Source organism: Sinocyclocheilus grahami, unplaced genomic scaffold, assembly GCF_001515645.1.
Source record: "Sinocyclocheilus grahami isolate Dianchi unplaced genomic scaffold, SAMN03320097.WGS_v1.1 scaffold245.1, whole genome shotgun sequence".
In the NCBI taxonomy this organism is placed as follows: domain Eukaryota; kingdom Metazoa; phylum Chordata; class Actinopteri; order Cypriniformes; family Cyprinidae; genus Sinocyclocheilus; species Sinocyclocheilus grahami.
Genome location: NW_015505424.1, coordinates 724,506 through 745,061, shown reverse-complemented (window position 1 = coordinate 745,061; position 20,556 = coordinate 724,506). Strand labels below are relative to the sequence as shown.

General features: G+C 38.9%; 2 protein-coding genes across 3 annotated transcripts in view; both read right to left on the bottom strand.

The window, feature by feature from the left end:
- Positions 1 to 8,891, bottom strand: part of LOC107598136 (myosin-binding protein H-like) — a 20,384-nt gene extending 11,493 nt beyond the window's left edge. Inside the window, exons 1-5 of the mRNA XM_016289409.1 lie at positions 8,683 to 8,891; positions 5,080 to 5,124; positions 4,821 to 4,871; positions 4,001 to 4,132; positions 2,396 to 2,563 (exon numbers count right to left, since the gene is read on the bottom strand). Coding sequence (XP_016144895.1) covers positions 2,396 to 2,563; positions 4,001 to 4,132; positions 4,821 to 4,871; positions 5,080 to 5,124; positions 8,683 to 8,848 — 562 coding nt within the window. The 5' untranslated portion in view covers positions 8,849 to 8,891. The remainder of the gene's footprint in view (positions 1 to 2,395; positions 2,564 to 4,000; positions 4,133 to 4,820; positions 4,872 to 5,079; positions 5,125 to 8,682) is intronic.
- Positions 8,892 to 9,806: 915 nt separating this feature from the next.
- LOC107598126 (neuron navigator 1-like) overlaps positions 9,807 to 20,556 on the bottom strand; it is a 166,313-nt gene continuing 155,563 nt past the window's right edge. For both annotated transcript variants that reach the window (XM_016289394.1, XM_016289395.1), the window contains 11 exons: positions 19,274 to 19,478; positions 19,033 to 19,130; positions 18,849 to 18,944; positions 18,216 to 18,384; positions 17,595 to 17,830; positions 17,347 to 17,501; positions 16,669 to 16,740; positions 16,349 to 16,545; positions 16,009 to 16,127; positions 14,099 to 14,308; positions 9,807 to 14,010 (listed from right to left, as the gene is read on the bottom strand). In XM_016289394.1, coding sequence (XP_016144880.1) covers positions 13,927 to 14,010; positions 14,099 to 14,308; positions 16,009 to 16,127; positions 16,349 to 16,545; positions 16,669 to 16,740; positions 17,347 to 17,501; positions 17,595 to 17,830; positions 18,216 to 18,384; positions 18,849 to 18,944; positions 19,033 to 19,130; positions 19,274 to 19,478 — 1,641 coding nt within the window. In that variant the 3' untranslated portion in view covers positions 9,807 to 13,926. The remainder of the gene's footprint in view (positions 14,011 to 14,098; positions 14,309 to 16,008; positions 16,128 to 16,348; positions 16,546 to 16,668; positions 16,741 to 17,346; positions 17,502 to 17,594; positions 17,831 to 18,215; positions 18,385 to 18,848; positions 18,945 to 19,032; positions 19,131 to 19,273; positions 19,479 to 20,556) is intronic.

Sequence of the window (20,556 nt, the reverse complement as noted above, 5' to 3'; positions counted from 1 at the left end):
TTTTATTCTCCTTTTTAATAACAAGAAACTCATGCTAAAAGTTTGATCAAAGTTGATGGGTTGATGAGTGCTTGTGTGAGGCGGTTAAGAGATACTCGCAACTCTATTTTCTATTTTCTAACTCCATTTTTTCAAGTGTGAATACATTTTTATTGTTAATACCCTCAGGAAAGAAATAGTGCAGATACTGGACAAAAACTAAACTTTCCAGCATGTGTCAACCATCTGTGTTTGAGTTCACCATCAACACACTTAAAAATAAAGCTTCTTTATTGGCATCTATAGTTTCATGAAGAACTTATAAATACAGTATGTCATTACTGCAGCACTCTATGGAGGACAGTTTTAAGTGCTGTGCATTCTGTGAAACACATGCTAGTTTGTACCAAAACTGAAGTATGCTTTGGCCTTTCTAAGATGTTCTGAGGAGTTTTTAATTTGTTGTTATGTGGTTATTTTTTTTTTTACTTCAGTCTGATATTTCAGTCTCTAGATATTGTCTGGGTCCCTCTTCCTTTGTAAGTCTATGTGACTTTTTTTACTTGTATTGTTTTTTTCCAGGCGAGTGGATTGTCATTGTGGAACTCATTTGTAAACAATAATAATTTCTCCATTTTATTTTTTTTATTTATTTTAGATAAATCTAAACTCAAACTTACATGTCATGATCATGTGATCATCACCTATTTTAAAAAGTTTGATTTATTGGATAATTAGTAAGAATAGAAACATTGGCATGAATCAAATCTTTCATCCTGTAAATCCAGCATGTTCGTTAATGAAACGTTTCACTTTCCCCCTGAACAACCATGTGTCAGCCAGCACTGTGCCGTTGTCCTCTCTGATGTAAATCTCTATTGGCTGTCCTCTCACAGCACATGCTACTATCAGGGTACAGCTTCCCAAATCTAGCCCTCCAGACCTCTAGTCCTTACTTCCCAGGACTCCAAAGCAACAAGTTCATTAATTAAGACAAGAAACAATTGACACCTGTGGAGCGACACGCATTGCTGATCCAGTGCAACTGCTGTCATGCTGACACACTGCTTGATGGGACTCTGAGCGCACAGTTGGCTTTGAAGGTTCACATTCAGCTCACCTTCAGCTTACCTTACAATACCTGAACTAATTAACCCAAAGCCTGAGCTTGTACGTGTGAAAAACCTAATCCTTGGTCTTCAAACCCTTTTTACAGTCAGTGTCCTCATATGTAATCCTGTGTGATGTCTTGAATCGCTGCCATCCACCACAACATTCACCTGCTAAACCCAAATGGATGAACCGTTCGTACTCTTTGATTCTCTAAGCCAACACGCTAGCACATCTCTTTTCTTTCAGGCTTGTTTGACCTCATACAACATTACGTAACAAGAATGAGTTGATTCCAGGGTCTTATTTGGGTTATTAAAAAAAAGATGAAAAATATGCTGGTTAAAATGGTCCCAGGATTACAGTGGCTCATAAGTGCACAACACAATGGTCACTAGGGAGCGTATTGACCTGAAAAACCTTATAATATACATTTCACAAAAATATATTAAGTATTTATTTCAATTGATTTTTTTTCTTCAAATATTTACATTTAAATACTAATGGTTTAGTAATTATTAATTAATAATTAAATAATTCTATGTAATAAAATAATCAAATATATCAAATCTTAATGCAATAATATATTTTAACATGTAATATATATATAAATGGATTTAATGGTGTTAGACCAGGTTGAGAATATTGCATAACCTAATTTTAAAAATCAGGCTTGATCTAATCAAATAATAACTTTGTTTTACTTGCAAAGAGGAAGAGTCAAGATCAAGTTCCCCCAATAAAAGTGGTCAAGTGCAAGGGCAAAGAACCAAGCCCTGAATATAAACACTTCTTGCCAAAGTCACACTTTTAACGAGAGCAGTCCATTCAATCCTTTAACTAGACGGAAATTCTCTAAAATACACATTTATATAAGTACCTTTGCTCTGTTTAGGAGAATAACGTACAGTATGTGTTTACAGTGCTTCTTAGCCTTGAGCTCAGTTTGCACTGACAGCCTTAGGTCTTCATGTTTGTAATTTAAATGCTAATGAAAGCTTTTGTCGGCACAAGCCAATGGGATTTATATACCCACAGCTGTTGAGCCCATTGAGGGCAGGAGAGGTAGCTACAGGCTGTAGTAGGCCGTCCATCTTCCACCAGCTCCCCTCGCTGTAGGGAAACACATACTGTCATCTGAGCTGGGCCAGTAAGCCACATGAGCCAGGGCTCAGAGAATACACTCAACATGTATAACACTATGAAGTAATCAGACCCTGTGAAGTAAGCTGAGACGTCCCGTCACTTTCATCTGTCCCCTACACATGCAGCTCTAACCTTCTACCAACAGTGCACAGACACTCACCCACAATCTCCCGGACAGGGACGGGCTGAGGCAGGGCGACGGGCTCGCTGCGGCCTCCAGCATTCACGGCCACCACACGGATGTTAAGTAGGTCTCCAGCTGTCAGGCCGCTGATGACAAACCGGCTGGACGTAATGAGCTCACTATTGGCAACCACCCATTCAGAACCTGTAAAGTGTAAAAATGGACAGATGATGAGAAACTATGAGTTTTAAATCCTCCTAGAGATCTGAACAAAAGTGCACTCATAATTATAAATATATTTATATATATAAGTATATACAGTATAACTGGTTAGAGGCTGACCGGCCCCATACAAAAATTTAATGATTGCCCTATTTCAGTTATTTTGCCATATATATGTTACCTATAAGGCGCTACATAATTTTCAGATATGTACATTCTCTGGGTAGATGAAGATATAAGTTCATAAAATTGCCATAGTAAGATTTGTATTCGTACATATGATAGTTTATATGGTATTACATGTAGCAACTATATTTCAACAATATATACTTTATTTATATATGCAAATTAAAACAATAAAATGCTAATTAAAACAACATATATGCAACAAATCTGTATGTTTATATATGTTTTTGTTATACATTTCAAAAAATACGTCTATCATTTTTATTTACTTATATAATATCAATGTTTATTAACGGGATTTAGGATGGATATACATGTACACAACATATCTCAAAAATGTATTACGCATACATAAACATATATATATATATATATGTGTGTGTGTGTGTGTGTGTGTGTGTGTGTTTGTGTTTGTGTGTGTGTTAATATTTAAAATTGTTCCAATTTCTAATAGGTTTCATATTTGTTTTTACTTCATATGACAATATATTCCATTTATGGAAATTTAATATATATACTGTATATACATAATATTTAAATAATAGTAATACATAATAAAGTTTTGACAATATGAACAAACTTTATAACTTAATATAACTAGGTAATAAAGGGTATATTTAACTGCAGTTTGACATGAAATATTATTGGAAAATGCTATATTCCATGTACAACTACAAAAATGTTTAGCAAAACTTTCAATAGTTTTAGCAAAATACATTAATTATTTTATGATTGCACTTTTAAAAAAATGTCACCACATGAACATATAAAATCAACTAGTAAAGGCAATAAGGTGATTACAAATTATACTTTAAATTTTTTTAATAATACATTATTCATTCATAAAAATTTGAAACCTAAAATCTCGATATTGATAACAAAAGCTTGTGGATGTTATGCGTCAACCTAGTCAGTTAAAGATCAAATATGAATTTCCAAACACACTAGCAGTGATGTTATTATACATCCACAAATCTAAATGTGGGGCGTGCAGATACGGTGACAGTTGGTTGAAAGCATCCCTTCCTAATAGGGAGACCTACAGGAGCTGGCTATAAATCAGTCTGTGGTGACATTTCGAAGACAGGTGCTATAACAGACTGTCGAATAACCCACTTTTCTGGTGACATCTGATAGTTCAACATGGTTCAATTTCAAGAAGAAGGCACGATGATTGAAACACCATCCCTAAGACTAAAGAGCTTATCAGCAATACTGAGAGGATATACGCACATCCTTCTCTGCAGTATTCCACGGTATATCCATCCAGTCCAGAGCCAATATTCTCTGGGGATCTCCAGTTAAGAGTGACTGAGGTGTCATTGACATCATCCACACTGAGGTTCTGAGGGACACTTGTGGGCACTGCACATTTATTAGAGACATATATATATACAATGAATTCACAGCAGAAAAAAAACACATGCATTTCTACAGTATTGCAATTATTAAAAGAAGAATGGATGGATTGGGTGGATGAGTGCATGGATGGATTGATTGGGCGAATGGATGGATGGGTAGGCGAGTAGACTGGGTGGATAGATGGCTTATATGGGGATGGATGGATGAATGGATTGATTGGGAGCATGGATGGATGGACGTATGGATGGAAGGATGACTGGGTAGATTCGGTGGATGGATAGATTGATTGTTTGGTTGGTTGATTGATTGGTTGGTTGATGGATTGACAGGGCAGAAGAATGGATGAATAGGTGGAGTAGATTGGGTGGATGGATGAATTGACTGGGCGAATGGATGGATGGGTAGGTGAGATTGGGTGGATTTGGTGGGTGTTTGGAGTGATTGATTGATTGGGTGGATGGATGGATGGATGGATGGATGGATGAATGGGTGGATGGATGGGGATGAATAGATGGATGGGGATGAACAGATTGGGTGGATGACCGGTTGGGTGATGGCAGGATTGGGTGGCTGAATGATTGGGTTGATAAACTGGGTGGGTGGATGGCTGGATAGGTTAGAGGAATGGATGGATTTGGTGGATGGGTGGATGGATTGATTGATTGATTGATTGGGTGGATAAATAGTTTACCTGCTGGAGGAGGTGGTGTTGGTGCTTTAGGTGGCTCTTCCACAGGTGCAGCTGATGATCAAATATGCAGGAATATTAGGATTCAGAGTTCAATTCATTCACATGCATCAAGGATTTTACTGCTATGTCAATAAAATCAAAACAACACAATCAAAACATTTATTGTCATTTGCTGAAGGGTGTATCTCACATTATAAAGCATCTGGATCCAAACTGAAATGGAATAATTAAAAATCATGACCAAACCAAAATGATTTACCCTCAGCTGAAGCATCAGTGGAGGGAGCAGCTTCCTCAGCAGGGCCTGATAGCAAATCATTAGACTTCCATTAGCACAGTGCCACTCTGGAGAGATCGCTAGATTAGTACTGTTTAGAATAAGCAGTCTTTTTTTTTTTTAGTAATGGTAGTTTAGTGTCATTGAGTAACAGCTGCAGGAATAGCACCTTCTTATACAGCACAAACATCTGCAGATATATGCTTTAACCTAACATAACCTCCCCCTCATGCAGTGGTCACATCAGTTTCTAAACACATCAGCAGCTAAAGACGCTAATGAAAAGTCAGGTGAAAAGTCATGCCATTTCATTTCAGCACGCAGTGAGACACACTCTTCAACCACAGCCCGTTCTTGCATTGGCTGACAGCACACATTGTTGGTGATCAGTGGTTTTTGCACTCAGCAGGCCACCAGTTTACTGAAGAAGTAACATTTGGTGTGATAGATGATGGCTGGATGAATCAGTCTTTGTAAACTGACATAATCTGAACATACGTTTGCATGGACATTAGTAATCTAAGTATTTACCTTATTTTAAATAAGCCAATATTACGATTATGGTGTTTACATGAGTTGCTCTTAGAATATTCCTTTCATGTTCCCGTTTTACATGTTGTAGTACATAGTTCGATTAATGGCACACGTCATTACGTCCCCACGTGACGCCATCCGACGTCCCCTCCGGAATTTCACGTATAAACTTATAGTTCGTCTTCGTGATGATGCACTTTACTCCCTCGTGTTGTGGAAGCTGTAAAAGGTGTTCCTCAGTAAAATGCACAGCACACAATAGCAAATTGGGGTTATAATGCTCAGGAACAGAGTTAAAAAATAAATTGCAACCACTGTTTCCTGACATCATCCGCTTTCGGAAGCCCAAACAAAACTACATTCTGCAATTTGGAAACATCATCATAATTGCAGTGACCAAGGATTTCGTGCCAGGTTTGAATGTCATAACATCCGTTACAACTATCGCTGTCTTCGTTCGCAGTGTTCAGATAGTACAGTCTATTCCATCGGTTACCCGCTTCTCTCCTGGGCCCATAACCTGTTGGCACAGCCATTTTGCGTCTAATAACCGGTAAATTATATTTATTTATACGGAGGAAAAAACATGCTCACTACTCGGTATTCAGATGAACCGGAACTGCCTTTATTTGCATATGTCCCTTTTTGGAAGACAGGTCACATGACATGAGCAGTGTGAGGGCACACCCAATACAAACGTTAACACCCCCACTTGCTCTCATACTGTACAATACTGTATATTATAACAACATAACATATAGATACAGTCTTGCATCTCCCTTGTGTTGGATTTACATACCAAACATAAAACTTTTGAATTTTTCTAGTTTACATTTTGTCACTGGTTTAGTCATGACATCAGCCACCATTTCTTCTGTGGGACAATACTCAACTGTCACTTTGCCATCACTGAGTGCTGATCGAATGAAATGATATCGTACATCGTCATGCTTGCATCTTTGACGACACACTGGGTTCTTTGAGCAATGGCACCTTGGTTATCTTCAAATATTTGTACAGGCATATACAGACAGTCAGTGCCAGGTTTGAATGTCATAACATCCGTTACAACTATCGCTGTCTTCGTTCGCAGTGTTCAGATAGTACAGTCTATTCCATCGGTTACCCGCTTCTCTCCTGGGCCCATAACCTGTTGGCACAGCCATTTTGCGTCTAATAACCGGTAAATTATATTTATTTATACGGAGGAAAAAACATGCTCACTACTCGGTATTCAGATGAACCGGAACTGCCTTTATTTGCATATGTCCCTTTTTGGAAGACAGGTCACATGACATGAGCAGTGTGAGGGCACACCCAATACAAACGTTAACACAACCATTCGAATTTCGGTAGGTGGGAATTATTTTAATGATATTCTAATTCGCCGCTTTGTGATATCACAAAGCCCGGAAATCAACGCTGTACACTCTTAAAAATAAAGGTGCTTCAAAAGGCTCTTCACAGCGATGCCATAGAAGAACCATTTTTGGTTCCACAAAGAACCATTCAGTCAAAGGTTCTTTAAAGAACCATCTCTTTCTTGCGTTTTTATAATCTGAAGAACCTTTTTTCACCACAAAGAACCTTTTGTGAAACAGAAAGGTTCTTCAGATGTTAAAGGTTCTTTATGGAACCATTTAGACAAAAAGGTTCTTCTATGGCATCGTGAAGCACCTTTATTTTTAAGAGTGTAGTCCAAACGAGCCGTTCGTTGTAGTTCTTGAAAAGGGATTTTTAAAAAATGAAATATCTCCCTTTGGAGTGGACTTTGAGATTTGTGACTTTCTAGATCTTTTTTGATGCCCAAACATACACACTGACTAAAATTTAAAAAAGTGAAAAAGCATAATAGGACCCCTTTAATTCGATTTCTGTTTTTCTTCGATTATGACTTTAGCCGGATTAAGGTAATCAAAAATCTCTGTTTACATGGTAGATTCTTAATCAGAGTGTTGTCTTAATCGTATTAAAATCGGAGTATTGTTGTCCATGTAAACATACAGTGTTAAGGTGTCAAAATTGGCAAAGAGATCAAACAAAGTGCAGAAGGGGAGGGAGTTGTTTTGATTCTGAGACATGGGTTAATGTAACAATAAAAATGTGATGATGCTTAAAAATGCTGTTGTACTCTGTACTATTACAGGAAGTAATTTTTATAGCTTTAGCCTACGGTGTTGTCTTAATCGTATTAAAATCGGAGTATTGTTGTCCATGTAAACATACAGTGTTAAGGTGTCAAAATTGGCAAAGAGATCAAACAAAGTGCAGAAGGGGAGGGAGTTGTTTTGATTCTGAGACATGGGTTAATGTAACAATAAAAATGTGATGATGCTTAAAAATGCTGTTGTACTCTGTACTATTACAGGAAGTAATTTTTATAGCTTTAGCCTACGCTGGGGTCTGAGCAGCAGGTGCAGAGTCTAGAGTTACATGTTAAGTAAATGTTAGAAGTTGTTAGGTACACGTTAGAGGATAGGTATAAATTACAATGCTGCTGTAAGACAAGGCTCAAGGATCATCAAAGTCACAAAGTCACCTTCTTTGTAATATCCTTTTGTCGTTACAAATATATGTCCTCATATGTCACAAAAACACACACACACACACACACACACAATATAAAAATTAAAACGATTATTAAACCATGTTTAATTAAATATTAATAAAAACTTTAATAGTACCTCAATAAACGGTATTAGTAAATAACACACTAAAATAACACTGCTAGCCGCAGTGAGTGTAGTAACTTTGAAGTTTGGGCAGATTACTATGGTAAATTTGAGCTAAAAACGTCGTCAGATTCCTAGTGAAGCGAGTGGAAGTAGCGCATGTTGTTCATTAGAGGGCGTGTGTGAGTCTTCTACAGAACTGATGCTTTCTTCCATTAAAAACACGTTGCATCGGTTAGGCGTCCGTGTACAATATCATTCATTTGACCGTTAAGGTGAGTAGCAATTTTACAGTTTACAACAAAGTGCGACAAACTGTTCTTTTAAATGAGATGTTGTTATAAAAAAAAGCAGCGTTTGGATGCGTCGAGTAGCCAACCTTCAGGAGCAGGTACCTCCGCAGCGGGAGCTTCTACCGGCGCCGCTTCAGCAGGAGGCGCCTCGGCGGGGGCAGCCTCAGGCACGGGCGCCGGCTCTGCTGGCTTCTCCTCTTTTTCAGCAGCCTTCTTGGCTGACTTTTTGATAGGTGCTGGTTTGGCTGGCATGATGCTTGGGGAAAACTCTACAGGACGGCCGATCTTTGAAATGGGAAAGTCTTTTGGGACGTTCAATTTATACCGACTAGGGGACTCCTCCTCTTCTTTAAATAGCCTTGATAAATCTGTTCTCATCAACTCAGGAATAACCTCATTACTCAAGCTATTAGCATCTATTGCTTAACTCAGCATCATGTAAGCTTATTTCGTGACTAGAGTTCAAATATTTCAGACTGCAATTGTACTTGACCTTTCTCATTTTTAAAATCACCCCTTATTGATTTTAATCCCTAGTATTTGAAATGTGGCGCCTTCTTAATTTCGTCTAAAATTGCAAATGCAAAGTGCTGTCCTTACTGCAGGTACAAAATTAAGACACTTGAGGGAGACTAATCTAAAAACGACTAACCTCTCACACTAGCATTCTCTGTTCTTTTGACTGGTTTTATTTTAATTTTAAAAAGACCCTGTAAAACTTGCACTCTCTATTCTATTTCTATTCTTACTACTAGTTTTCTTTAAAAAACGCCTCTAACACTAGCATTCTCTGTTCTTGTTTTCTTATTATAAAAATGACCCTCTAACACTAGTATTCTGTTCTTTTTCTATTCTTTTGACTTGTTTTATTTTTAAAGACCCTCTAACACTAGCGTTCTCTATTCTTTTTCTATTCTATCTACTTGTTTGTTTTTTATTATAGAAAAAAAATGCTTGCTATGCGTTAGGCTAACTGAGACTTGTCACATCACTTACATATTATTACCCCTGTCCTCATTTGTAAGTCGCTTTGGATAAAAGCATCTGCTAAATGACTAAATGTAAATCTAAAAAATAATTTTAGAACAGGAATATTTGTGTTGAGAAATTTAGTGATAAAAAATACAAACAGCTGTCATGTTCTATTACATTAATGTAATAATTGCCAAATGACATTTTTTAAAACTGAAATAAAAGCACAAAATCAATGTAGGGATGGCACGAGTTTATTGGAAACGTGAGTGAATATTTGATGGAAGAAATTCTCTCAGATCAGCACATGCCTTTATAACCCCTTTCCAGCAGACAGTTTGCAAAAAATAATAATAAAACCAACAATAACAAAAGGTGCCTCATCATAGGGCTGGATCTTTTCATATTTTACTGTGATTGTGGTCGCGGATGAGTTTACTATTTACAATGTTTACAATTGCAATGTTCTATACAAAATAGAAAGATTTATTAAAGAGAAAGCAGGAAAAAAAGAGGAAGAAGAACAAAAAGAAAAACATAGATTTTGTTTGGTAGGTCCAATGTGTTTTTCCAGACAAACAATGGTGATACACATCAACATTAAAACACCATCAAACCTGCACATTAGCTTATTACATATGCCATTGTTTTCTGTCATTGGTACTAACACCTCAACTCTACAATGTTATTCCAACGCTGCATAGTGACAAATCATGAATCTGTTTTGACTAAACAATATTGAACCCGTTTAATCTAAAACAAGTGGAAAAAGTGAGTTTTTAAAGCACAGGTTTTGTATTATTAATGTGCCTGCTTGAACATTCAGCATTGTTAGTCGTAAAACAGTAACAAATTATTGAATAAATTAATCAAGACTTAGACACTCCATTTTAGGTTGTCCAAACTGTATCAGTTCATATGCAAGACAGCAGATATGGTAAAGCACACTGTACTATGATGGCAAATATATCTGAGAGACAGTGGGAAATGGCTTTAGTTTGTGCTAGCTGGCAAAGCAGCCTCGATTTCCAGGACATTTGGAAACGAGACTACCGGCGAGCTCAAATCTCAATGTTATTTATAAGCTAGCATAAAAAAGGATGACACGTTCGCTCGCATTCTTATCCTCCACAGCAAACAATCCCTTGCAAAACATAATAGTTTAGGTATTGCAATGTCCAACGAGTTGGCTTATATTAGGCACATTTTCATGACAATCTTCCCCAAAGCCCCAAACTATCCTTAAGCGGTTAAGGGAAGTTTACGATCATACGATGAGCTGTTAAGACACATTTTGAGGTACTTGTGTGAGCTGAAGCACCGCTAAAGCACTTCATTTGACTGTTTTTTAATGGGTTGTTATGGCCAACTCAATCGTAAAAGCCATTCAATACCTTGTACGATCCGGAAGAGAATACGGAGGACACTTTTATAGTGAAACATGTACATAGGCAACATGATCTAGTTACTTTGTGGCAGTTAACTTGCCTCTACAGGAAAGGCGATAACTGAGAGATGACCGCGATCCTCGCTGTAATGTATATCTAACCAGACACATTCAGTTCATAGTTGTGATATTTTAACCTTGCTCTGTTTATTCTACCCAAGACCTTTTTTGTTTGTATTTTTTTTGGCAATTTTTTTGTAAATCTATTTACAAATGTCAGCCTTAGATCCTTTAGTAAAAACAAACATGTACAAAAAAGACCTTTAAAAAAATCCTCCTCTGGTTATTCATTTGGAGAGCTACATCTGACAGTAATAGGACACGTAAACACGAGCACAAGAGGCGGCAAGCATCATCAAGAGCACTAGGTGTGTTGGCAAACTTAAGTTTTGATCCAATTTACATTCTGAGATTACAACGGCACAGTTTCATGACATTGCTATAGTGCTAGTACTAACCGGTTAGTACATATACATGAGAAATTCAGTTTCAGTTTGGTAATTTAGGTTAAAAAATCATTTTGCTCTTGTAGACTGGTTGCCAACACATCCTTTGGTGTCTTTTTTAGCTATAATGTTCCTCAGAGTTGAAGCTTTCATGCACATACAGATCTGGAGCACCTGTAATCAGCCAATAGCAAACGCATTCACGAGTTGCAATCCACCATTGTTATTTTTTAAATGTGAATTGAATTACAAGATATTCTGTCAGTGTTACAATTGTTACTGGAATGATATGAGAGTTTGTAAAAGACCCTGATATGGGGTCGTCCTGTGACTTGAAGTTGCCAGAAATAAAAACAAATGCAATGTTAAATCCAAAACTGGCTACATTGTTACAAAACACCAAAGGACATAAGTGCGTGTAAAACTGTAAGTGAACACTGATGTGATTGAACCTCTAGACATAACAAAGTCCAAACACAAATGACTAAACCTCCTCCAGACATAAATTGTTTAAACCATTTTGGCTTTGTTCACACTGCAAACAATCCTGATCTGTTTTCAAACCCAATCTATCTGCATCTTATTTTGCAGCAGCTCAAATTGGCTTCATTTGTTCAGGCAGTGGAGTCAATATCCAGTATATTTACTGCCCTGTTTCCACCTTGTATTAACATGTGTTTTTGGTGATCCGATCACAAGTGTCCGGTACTAAATACAGGTGTAAACAGGGTCTAAAACTGTGATCGAATCACTGAAACCACAAATGGAGGTAGTCAAAAATGCATGTGACCACATCACATATACAATGTAAATTCTTATTTGTCCTGGATGCCTAGACGCCACCCACCCTTAACTAACACATGATCGTTTTGAGACATGTTGAAAGAAAGCACACAAAACAAGCGACTCAAACTGAAGCTAAAACTTAAGCAATTTCATCATAAACAAGAGATTATGATCCAAATTGCAGCTGCCATCTTTATCTTTTTTTTCATTTTCTTCCATTCCCGCTCGCTTGTAAGCTGCGCAACATGGGTTCCTTCATTCCATGGTATTTGTTTGCCACACTTGGTGCTCTTGCAAAAGAGATGTTGAGAATTCCAAAATAAAAGGGGAATGACTCAACAAAATCCAATCACAAAAGGTCACATTAGATGCATTTGAAATGCATGTTAATACCAGGTGGAAACAAGGCCTACATTAGTTGCTACAGTAATGCTACAGCACAAAGCCAAGTGGGTTTGGAGTATCAGTGAGAAGCCTTTGATTATCTTGATAAGGTCAAATGCACTGGACGCACATAGATAGTTACTGAAAGTAAGATGTTGCATACTGTTCTCGTGCACCGGTAACAGCACCTCTGTTATTACTGACAATGATTAAATCGCCTGAGGTCGCCCTCCGACTGTATCAGGCGGTGCATCACATGAGCCATACTGCAGTCATGCTCAGCTCTGCTGCATCTCCAAGTGCCGCCTTAAAGTTTTGTAGGCAATAAACGACCAACAATATCAGGTGGCAGATCACATGAGCTTCATTTTCTGTTCTCCCATTGGTATATTTGCATATAACTGAACTTTGTCAATCACCAACAGTATCTATTGCTCATGTCGCCTCAAACTCAAAACAAATGACTTTTGGTTGCTTTGTTGCTGCAAATCACCATTGAAACGAACAACCTACAAACCTTGAACAACCAGTAAGTGCTCTTGATTGAAAGCTAAGAATCAAAGTGCATCCTCTCAGAGATCTACAGTCTACATCTGTCCGATGTCTGTGTGTTTGATAGGAATGAATGCAACCTGGTTATGGGTATATACTGCACCTTAAAACTGCATCACTATGCAAACTGTGAGGTAATATAGAGTAATAATCAGATTGCTATGGGACTGACTTAATGATATATGGAGGGACATCATTTAAGGCTGAATTCTAAGCACCATCTTGTACGTTATGTTTTGCATCCATGCGAGTTGGTCTAAATGTAACCGCACCTTTGTGTACAGGGTTCAGGCAACTTGATTTTGAGGATGGAATGTCGGTACTTTTGCAAACAAGAATAAATAGATTTTGGTCCATATGGTCAGATATTACCCAAAACAAAAGTAATATCGAACAAATGTGGAGCAAATTTTGTTCCCAGTATGACAGACAAGAACATTTCATCTTCACAATAATCCAATCTTCACAATCCCCAGTTGCAAGTATTGCCATGCAACTTGCAGGTTAAATAAGCAAAGGAAGGTCTGGTTAAGACAACAGTGCAAAAAAGATTCTCGCTCAGATCTGGCAGGATCAGTTCTTTAGTTTTTCTTTCAGACTTCTTGGCATGGATGTTCTTGACAGTTCCTCTTCTTGACTCTCACAAACCTTTTGAAGGAGACAGGAGGTGCAAATCAGCTGTACAGAACAGTGTTTTGTAACAGCCCTAGCCATTAGGAAGCTCTCAAGTCATTTAGCTCAGCCTAGAAAGTGGGGTTGCCTGAAATATCCCGTTCGGGTGTTTCAATGTAGTTGGCAGATTCCTGGAGTTTCAACAGAATCGCCATCTGAATGATGGACAGAACAAAGACAGCTTGTCAGAACAAATGCAGACATGTTCACAAAGGTTCAGGTGTAGCTGAACTGGACACTCACCAGTGGATCGGACTCCATTGTGGGCAGAGATGTGTCCTTGTTGGATGTGACCCTGTCGTCACTAGGCTGCTGTGTTGGAGCAGTGTTGGGGCCGGTGGTTGGCGGAGGGAGGTGAAAGAGTTTGGCCTGGTCCTGTTGAGCTGAAGGCCAGGGCAGCGTATCCCTCACCCACTCCACTGGATCCTCCCATGCTGCTTTCTGACCATGGACCTGAATTATGTGATTGCAGAGATTGAGCTCCAAGACTTCACTGCACTTTGACCAGACACAATGGGCCCTATTTTAACAATCTAAGTGCAAGGTCTAATGCGCACGGCGCAGGTGCACTTAGGGCGTGTCTGAATCCACTTTTACTAGTTTTCTATTCTCTTAATGAGTAATGGGTGTGCTTTGGGCATAACGTGCAATAAACCAATGAGAGTTTCATCTCCCATTCCCTTTAAGAGCCAGTTGCGCTCGCACCATGGCGAATTTGCTATTTACATGGCAGAAATTGCAAGCGCAAAGACAGAACGCATCTCCCGAGATGAAAAGGATCTGCTCGTGCGCGAGCAAATAGGTAGCCTAATTCTGATACACGCAATGACTATCCATTATGACAAGTAGGCATTTTTAGATTTATGTAGCCTACAAAATAATAATCTTTTACATTGTAATCCTTTCATTTTTAATATTTGGCATGTTTGCGTGCTGCTGCGCGTCCCTGTGTGTGTAATAAGCAGAGTGTACACGCATTGTGCACCCGCATATACTAACACGCTCTTTAAATAACAAAAAAACTACTGTGCCATTGACTTTAGACTAGGTTTTAGTTGGTCAATGGAGTGGTCTATTTCAGTTGCTTCAAAATAGCAACGCGCCAATAATGCGTCTGAGCACACCTCATTTTCAGACCAGCACTCCCATGAGCGCACAAATGGGTGCAAATGCAGTTACTATTTAAACAGCGTGGCGCGGGACATGAAAATGATAACTGCGTCAGGCTAAAACTAGCAAAAAACACTTATGTCGCGCCTGGAGATAAACTCTGTTCCAAAACATATTGAGTGCCTACTTTTGCCCAAAATGTAAAGGCTGGGACATACCAAGCCGACTTGGTAAGCCAAGAACTAGTGGCGACGAAAGTCACTTCGCGTCAGCTGTGTCTGGACAAAAAAGCTGTGCTTCAACACACTGCACAGACTACAGCCGACACCAAACTAACATGTGAGTTTTGCGCCTGCGTGTAAGGAGTTAATTGTCTATTTCAGCAACTATCAATAGTCTATATTCATCATTTAAAAAAAAAAGCAACCAAAACAAGGATATATGAGATATACTGTATATTCAACATGTTGAATCTGGCAAATTGCCGCCGATGTGAGCCCCACGAGAGTGGACGTGTGGAACACACCGCAAAAACTAGCCTGTCAAATGCTCTCCGATGGCCCTATGTTGGCTGACGGCCGGCTTGGTGTGTCCTGGCCTTAAAAGCCAGAATAAACTAAATGTTTTACTGGTCTCCCAGAACCCCTGTAGTAACTAGCTTAAGCAGTATTTTTTTCACCAGGGATACAGTAAAGAAAGACAGTGAAACCTCAGAAAACCAAGATGGAGATAGATAAACAAGCATAGAGTTGTTAGCTTCGTAGCTGTTGAAATCAGCTGGGAGTGTTGAGTCTCTTGCACTATTTGTATGGTGCACAAGAGTAACCATTAAGAGAGTTGCTCCTTATGAAGTGTGTTTCAATTCAGTCACTTATGAGGAGAGCCATCTTACTGCATAGTTTAGCTCCAAAACAGTTTTTAGTGATCCTGAAGAGCTTGAAGTGCTTAGTTAGGGTTGGAGCTGAACTCAACTGGATGGTGGTCATCCAGGAGAAGGATTGGACACCCCTGATTTAGTAGTCAGCCGCCTATGAACAACTTACCTTCACACCATCCTTAGCTCCCTCCTGAAGATAAGGAATAATGGACTGGTTCCAGAGGTCAATAAACCAGGAGCGAAACTCTGCTAACTTTACTGGACAAGACAGGAAGAAGCAGGGACCTGCAAAGACAAGAGCCATCGCTGAGATCTTTTTGGAACCTTGGTCTGAGCGGTGCTAAAACTAAAGCTGAAGCGTAGAACTCCATAATACAAATATAACCTTTGAAAGGCAGTGCGTGGTTCAGATTCATTTGCTGAAATAAATGGTTAAATATGTTTATTTTATTTTTTTCCTGAAGAACAATGCATGAAACAGACATTCAGAATGTGTAAAGCTGTACCTATGAGGAAGTCTGAGGTGCTGTGTTTCTCCAGGAAGGTATGGAGATGGTACCAGAGTTTAGGCACCCAGTCCAGAACCCTCAGCACCTCAGCACTGTGAACAGTGCTTTCATCCTCAGCCTCGATCAACTTCCTGTGCAGGTAACGCACTAGGAACCCATTTGCAGGCTCCACGTTGTTGGAGAAGGTGACCATTCTTCAGACAAACAGTTGGAATATTGAAATGGGATTTCAAATTTCTTTATGAGAATGATATGATGTTATCTTACCACAATCTACAAACTGGAATGAATTAGTGTTAAAGAGATGAGAAACTTACCTGAAGCTGAGATGCAGGCCATGATTGGATGGCATCTTAACAGACTGATTGGTGGTTCCAATGACATAAGGACTGAAATAAATATCCAAGAAAATACTTAAAAAGAAGCTTAATTTTGACAATGAATAACTTTTGTAAAAGAGTGAATTTCACAAAGTCTGCCAGGAACACTACCATGTCATATTTCTCCCCCAAATTATATTTAATAAATATTTCAAATTATATTTTGCAAAAATAAAATTAGAAATGTTTTGTATTTTTTTATAATTTTTGCTATGCTATGAATTTTTGCTATTTTCCACCATATTCTCATAACTGTAATGCAGAAATAATTATGCATTATTTTAATTAAGTGTTTATTCATTTATGTTAGCATTTGTTATACTGTACTGCCTCTAATTTATGCAGGTTTTAATTTAAATATGATTTGTATTATGTGCTGTTTCCCATTACAGTAGAGAGACCTTGGGCAAAAATGTGCTTAATTGTCATAAAAAAATCTAATAATATAATCTTAATAGTAAAAAGTGAAATTGCTTAATTTTCCCTATGCTACAGCAAATAATATGCATATTGTTTTACCTTAAAATATGATTTTAAGGTAAAATATTGTGATATTTTGAGAGATTCACCAATAACACAATAGTGTTTCCATAACACAGGAGTTTCCTCACTCACCATTTGTGATATTTGCAGGTCAGTGCACTATTGACCAGGTCAGTGATGGAAGACGCGTCACTGATATCATCCAAGATAATGACCAATGGAATGTCCTCAGCACCACAATCGCGGTCAATCTGATTGGCCAGATTAGACAGGTACAACTGGAGGTCCTGAGAAAGAGAAGAAAAAAGTGTGGCTTTACAACTGCTGGTCACACCAAACAAGTCAATGATTCCTAGGGAAGTGTTATTTCCAGGCTTCACCTTGCAGGTCTGTTGGTGCATGTTGAAGGTGGTGATAAGGCCAGGGCCGGGGTCACGGCCGCTCCTCTCCAGCAGGTACTCAGCCAGTCGGGTGGTGAGGTAGGTCTTTCCCGCGCCGCTGGGGCCCGACAGTACCAGCCGTCGGTGCTTCAGAAGCAGGCTTATGTAGTGTTGCATCATGGGCTTGGGGATAATCGTCTCAAACACCAGACTGTCCACACACTTCTCCTTAAAACCTGGAACAGAGAGTGAGTTCAGGTGAACCAGAGGTCAGTTACCAGTGCCAGAACAATTCAAAAAACAGGAAGGAGACACATTTAGTAGACAAATAGAGTAACCAGCCATGACGGTCGACAGTGTCAATGACAAGACATTTTGCCTCTTAACTGGTTTCTGTTTTAGTCACAAAACACTGAGTAGCTACGCCCACAGTCAGATCTCATTGGTCCACAATCTCGCTCCACTACAAACTGGCAATACTAGCATTTGTGATCTCTGCAAAACACACAACGACTTGACGCTTGAAGCCTCACATTGTACCTGTGTAGGACGGGGTGTATAAAATGAGGTGTAAGAGAAGTTGCTTAAGAGAGTGAGAAATTGAAAGTGTGAGTTTTTCACCTTTAAGGGTGACAGTGATGAGTCCAGGACCCTTTTTTAAACAGTCACAGGGTGAACTTTCTGGGGCTTCGGCTCCAAGCACCCTCCTGCTCTGATTAATAATGTAACTGTGGATAGAGTCGACAGACAGTCCCATACTCGCACTGGGATCCACCTGCGAAATGTAGTTCTGACATCCGAATACAAAGAACACGTTAGATTAAATAAATATTATAATTAAATACATGAAATTACATTTATTACATTAAATTACATATCTATCTATCTAATATACTGTATAGTAAAAACACACATCGACACATATATTTTAATGAAATATCAATTGAAAAATATCAATTAAATAAAAAATATATATTTAAAACAATTTACAATAAATATAAAATAAAATATAAAAAAATAAATAAATAAAGGAAAAAAATACTGAAAATCACCAATTGACTTTTGATAATATGTTTGCCATTAAATATCAACAGCAATGACATGGTGTTATTTGCATAGTAAAACATAATTACATTATTACATTACGTACATCTTTTTGCAAACTAAATTACGATTGTAAAATTATGATTTTCCTTGTTTTTGCATATATTTAAACATTTATAGCCATCTTTACACCACAGAATGAGATCTTACCCCAAAAGCTGTGGAAATGTCCATGTCTAACACAGTCCACTCCGTTTTCCCATGAATCCTCACAGAGCCGATGTAAAAATCCTGCTGCCTCACCTGCTGATTGTACATCAGATTGCTTATTTAGTGCATATGATCTAATGTTCATGTATTTAAAGCTATCTCAATTCTGTTTTCACGTGTTCACCTCTCTGGACACTTGCTGGTCAGCTATACGGACCACTACACGAGTTAAGGCCTCATCTCTCTGAGATGGCAGACTCAGTAACTCCATAGGAGCAATGTCTGTGAGATAGATAGAAATAATGACTTGACTCCATCAGACAGTGACATATCTAGATTAGTAATGGGATCCAATGCTTGGAGCCACCAAGCTTTCAAGTTTAAAGCAAACAACAGTATCAGATGACACAACTAAAGGAACTCACCAGTGTTGGAGCACTCATTGAGGCTGAGGCTGAAGGACTTGGTGAGGCTCATGGGTGGTTTGGTTTGGTTGGAGTTCAGGAAGCTGGCCAGACCAGATGGCTGGGAGGTGGAAGTAGAAGGTGGGCCGCAAGGGAGGACAAGGGATGATGGAGCACTTCCTGTTTTCAGCTGATCATTCTCTGCCTTAAGACTGTCCACCATCCTCTACAATGAGAGATTTTTCTTTTAAATTAAGGTTTTCTTTGCAGTGCTTCACATGCAAAGTCATTAACTGCAGCTGACATTTGTGAAATTGCACATGCAAAAAAGGTCAATTTTCTATTATGTGTGTGTGCATAATAGAAACAACCCGGACTCTGTTTTAATCATTCTCTGAGACTTTAATAAAGCAAATCTTTCCCGTGAACTGCCAAAATACAGACAGCATGTTACGTGTCCCATCAGAGACAGTAATATACTGGATCACTGTTACACCACAATAAAGAATGCATATCACTCTGTCCCACGGGCAGCTTTGGGGCTCTCTGATCACTGTTTGGTTCATCTTATACCGACCTACAGGCAGAAACTGAAATCATCTAAACCTGTATTAAGGACTGTAAAAAGAGCAGGGATTTACAAGCCTGCTTCGACCTCACTGATTGGAGTGTCTTTGTGAGTTCATCCAGAATCAGTGGCAGTGGCTTGAATCAACAACTGGCAGACGATCTGAATTAGTTCTATTGCAGGTTTTAAAAAACACCATTCACACCTCTGGCAACCCCTCTCTTCCCCCCTCCAGCACTCCAGATCAGTGAAGATGATGTGCGTCAGGTCTTTAGAAAGAACAAGAGAAGAAAGGCACCAGGCCCAGATGGTGTGACACCAGCCTGTCTGAAATCCTGTGCTGACCAGCTGGCCCCCATTGTCACACAGATCTTCAACAGATCACTGGAGCTGTGCGAAGTCCCCTCATGCTTCAAACGCTCCACCATCATCCCCGTCCCAAAGAAACCCAAAATTACTGGACTTAATGACTACAGACCTGTGACTCTAACGTCTGTGGCCATGAAATCATTTGAAAGACTGGTTTTGGCTTATCTGAAGGACATCACTGGACCCTTACTGGACCCCCTGCAGCTTGCTCGGTAGGCAGACAGGTCTGTGGATGATACAGTCAACATGGGACTGCACTACATCCTGCAACATCTAGACAGACCAGGGACTTATGTGAGGATTCTGTTTGTGGACTTCAGCTCGGCTTTTAACACCATCATCCCAAACCTCCTCCTGTCTAAATTAA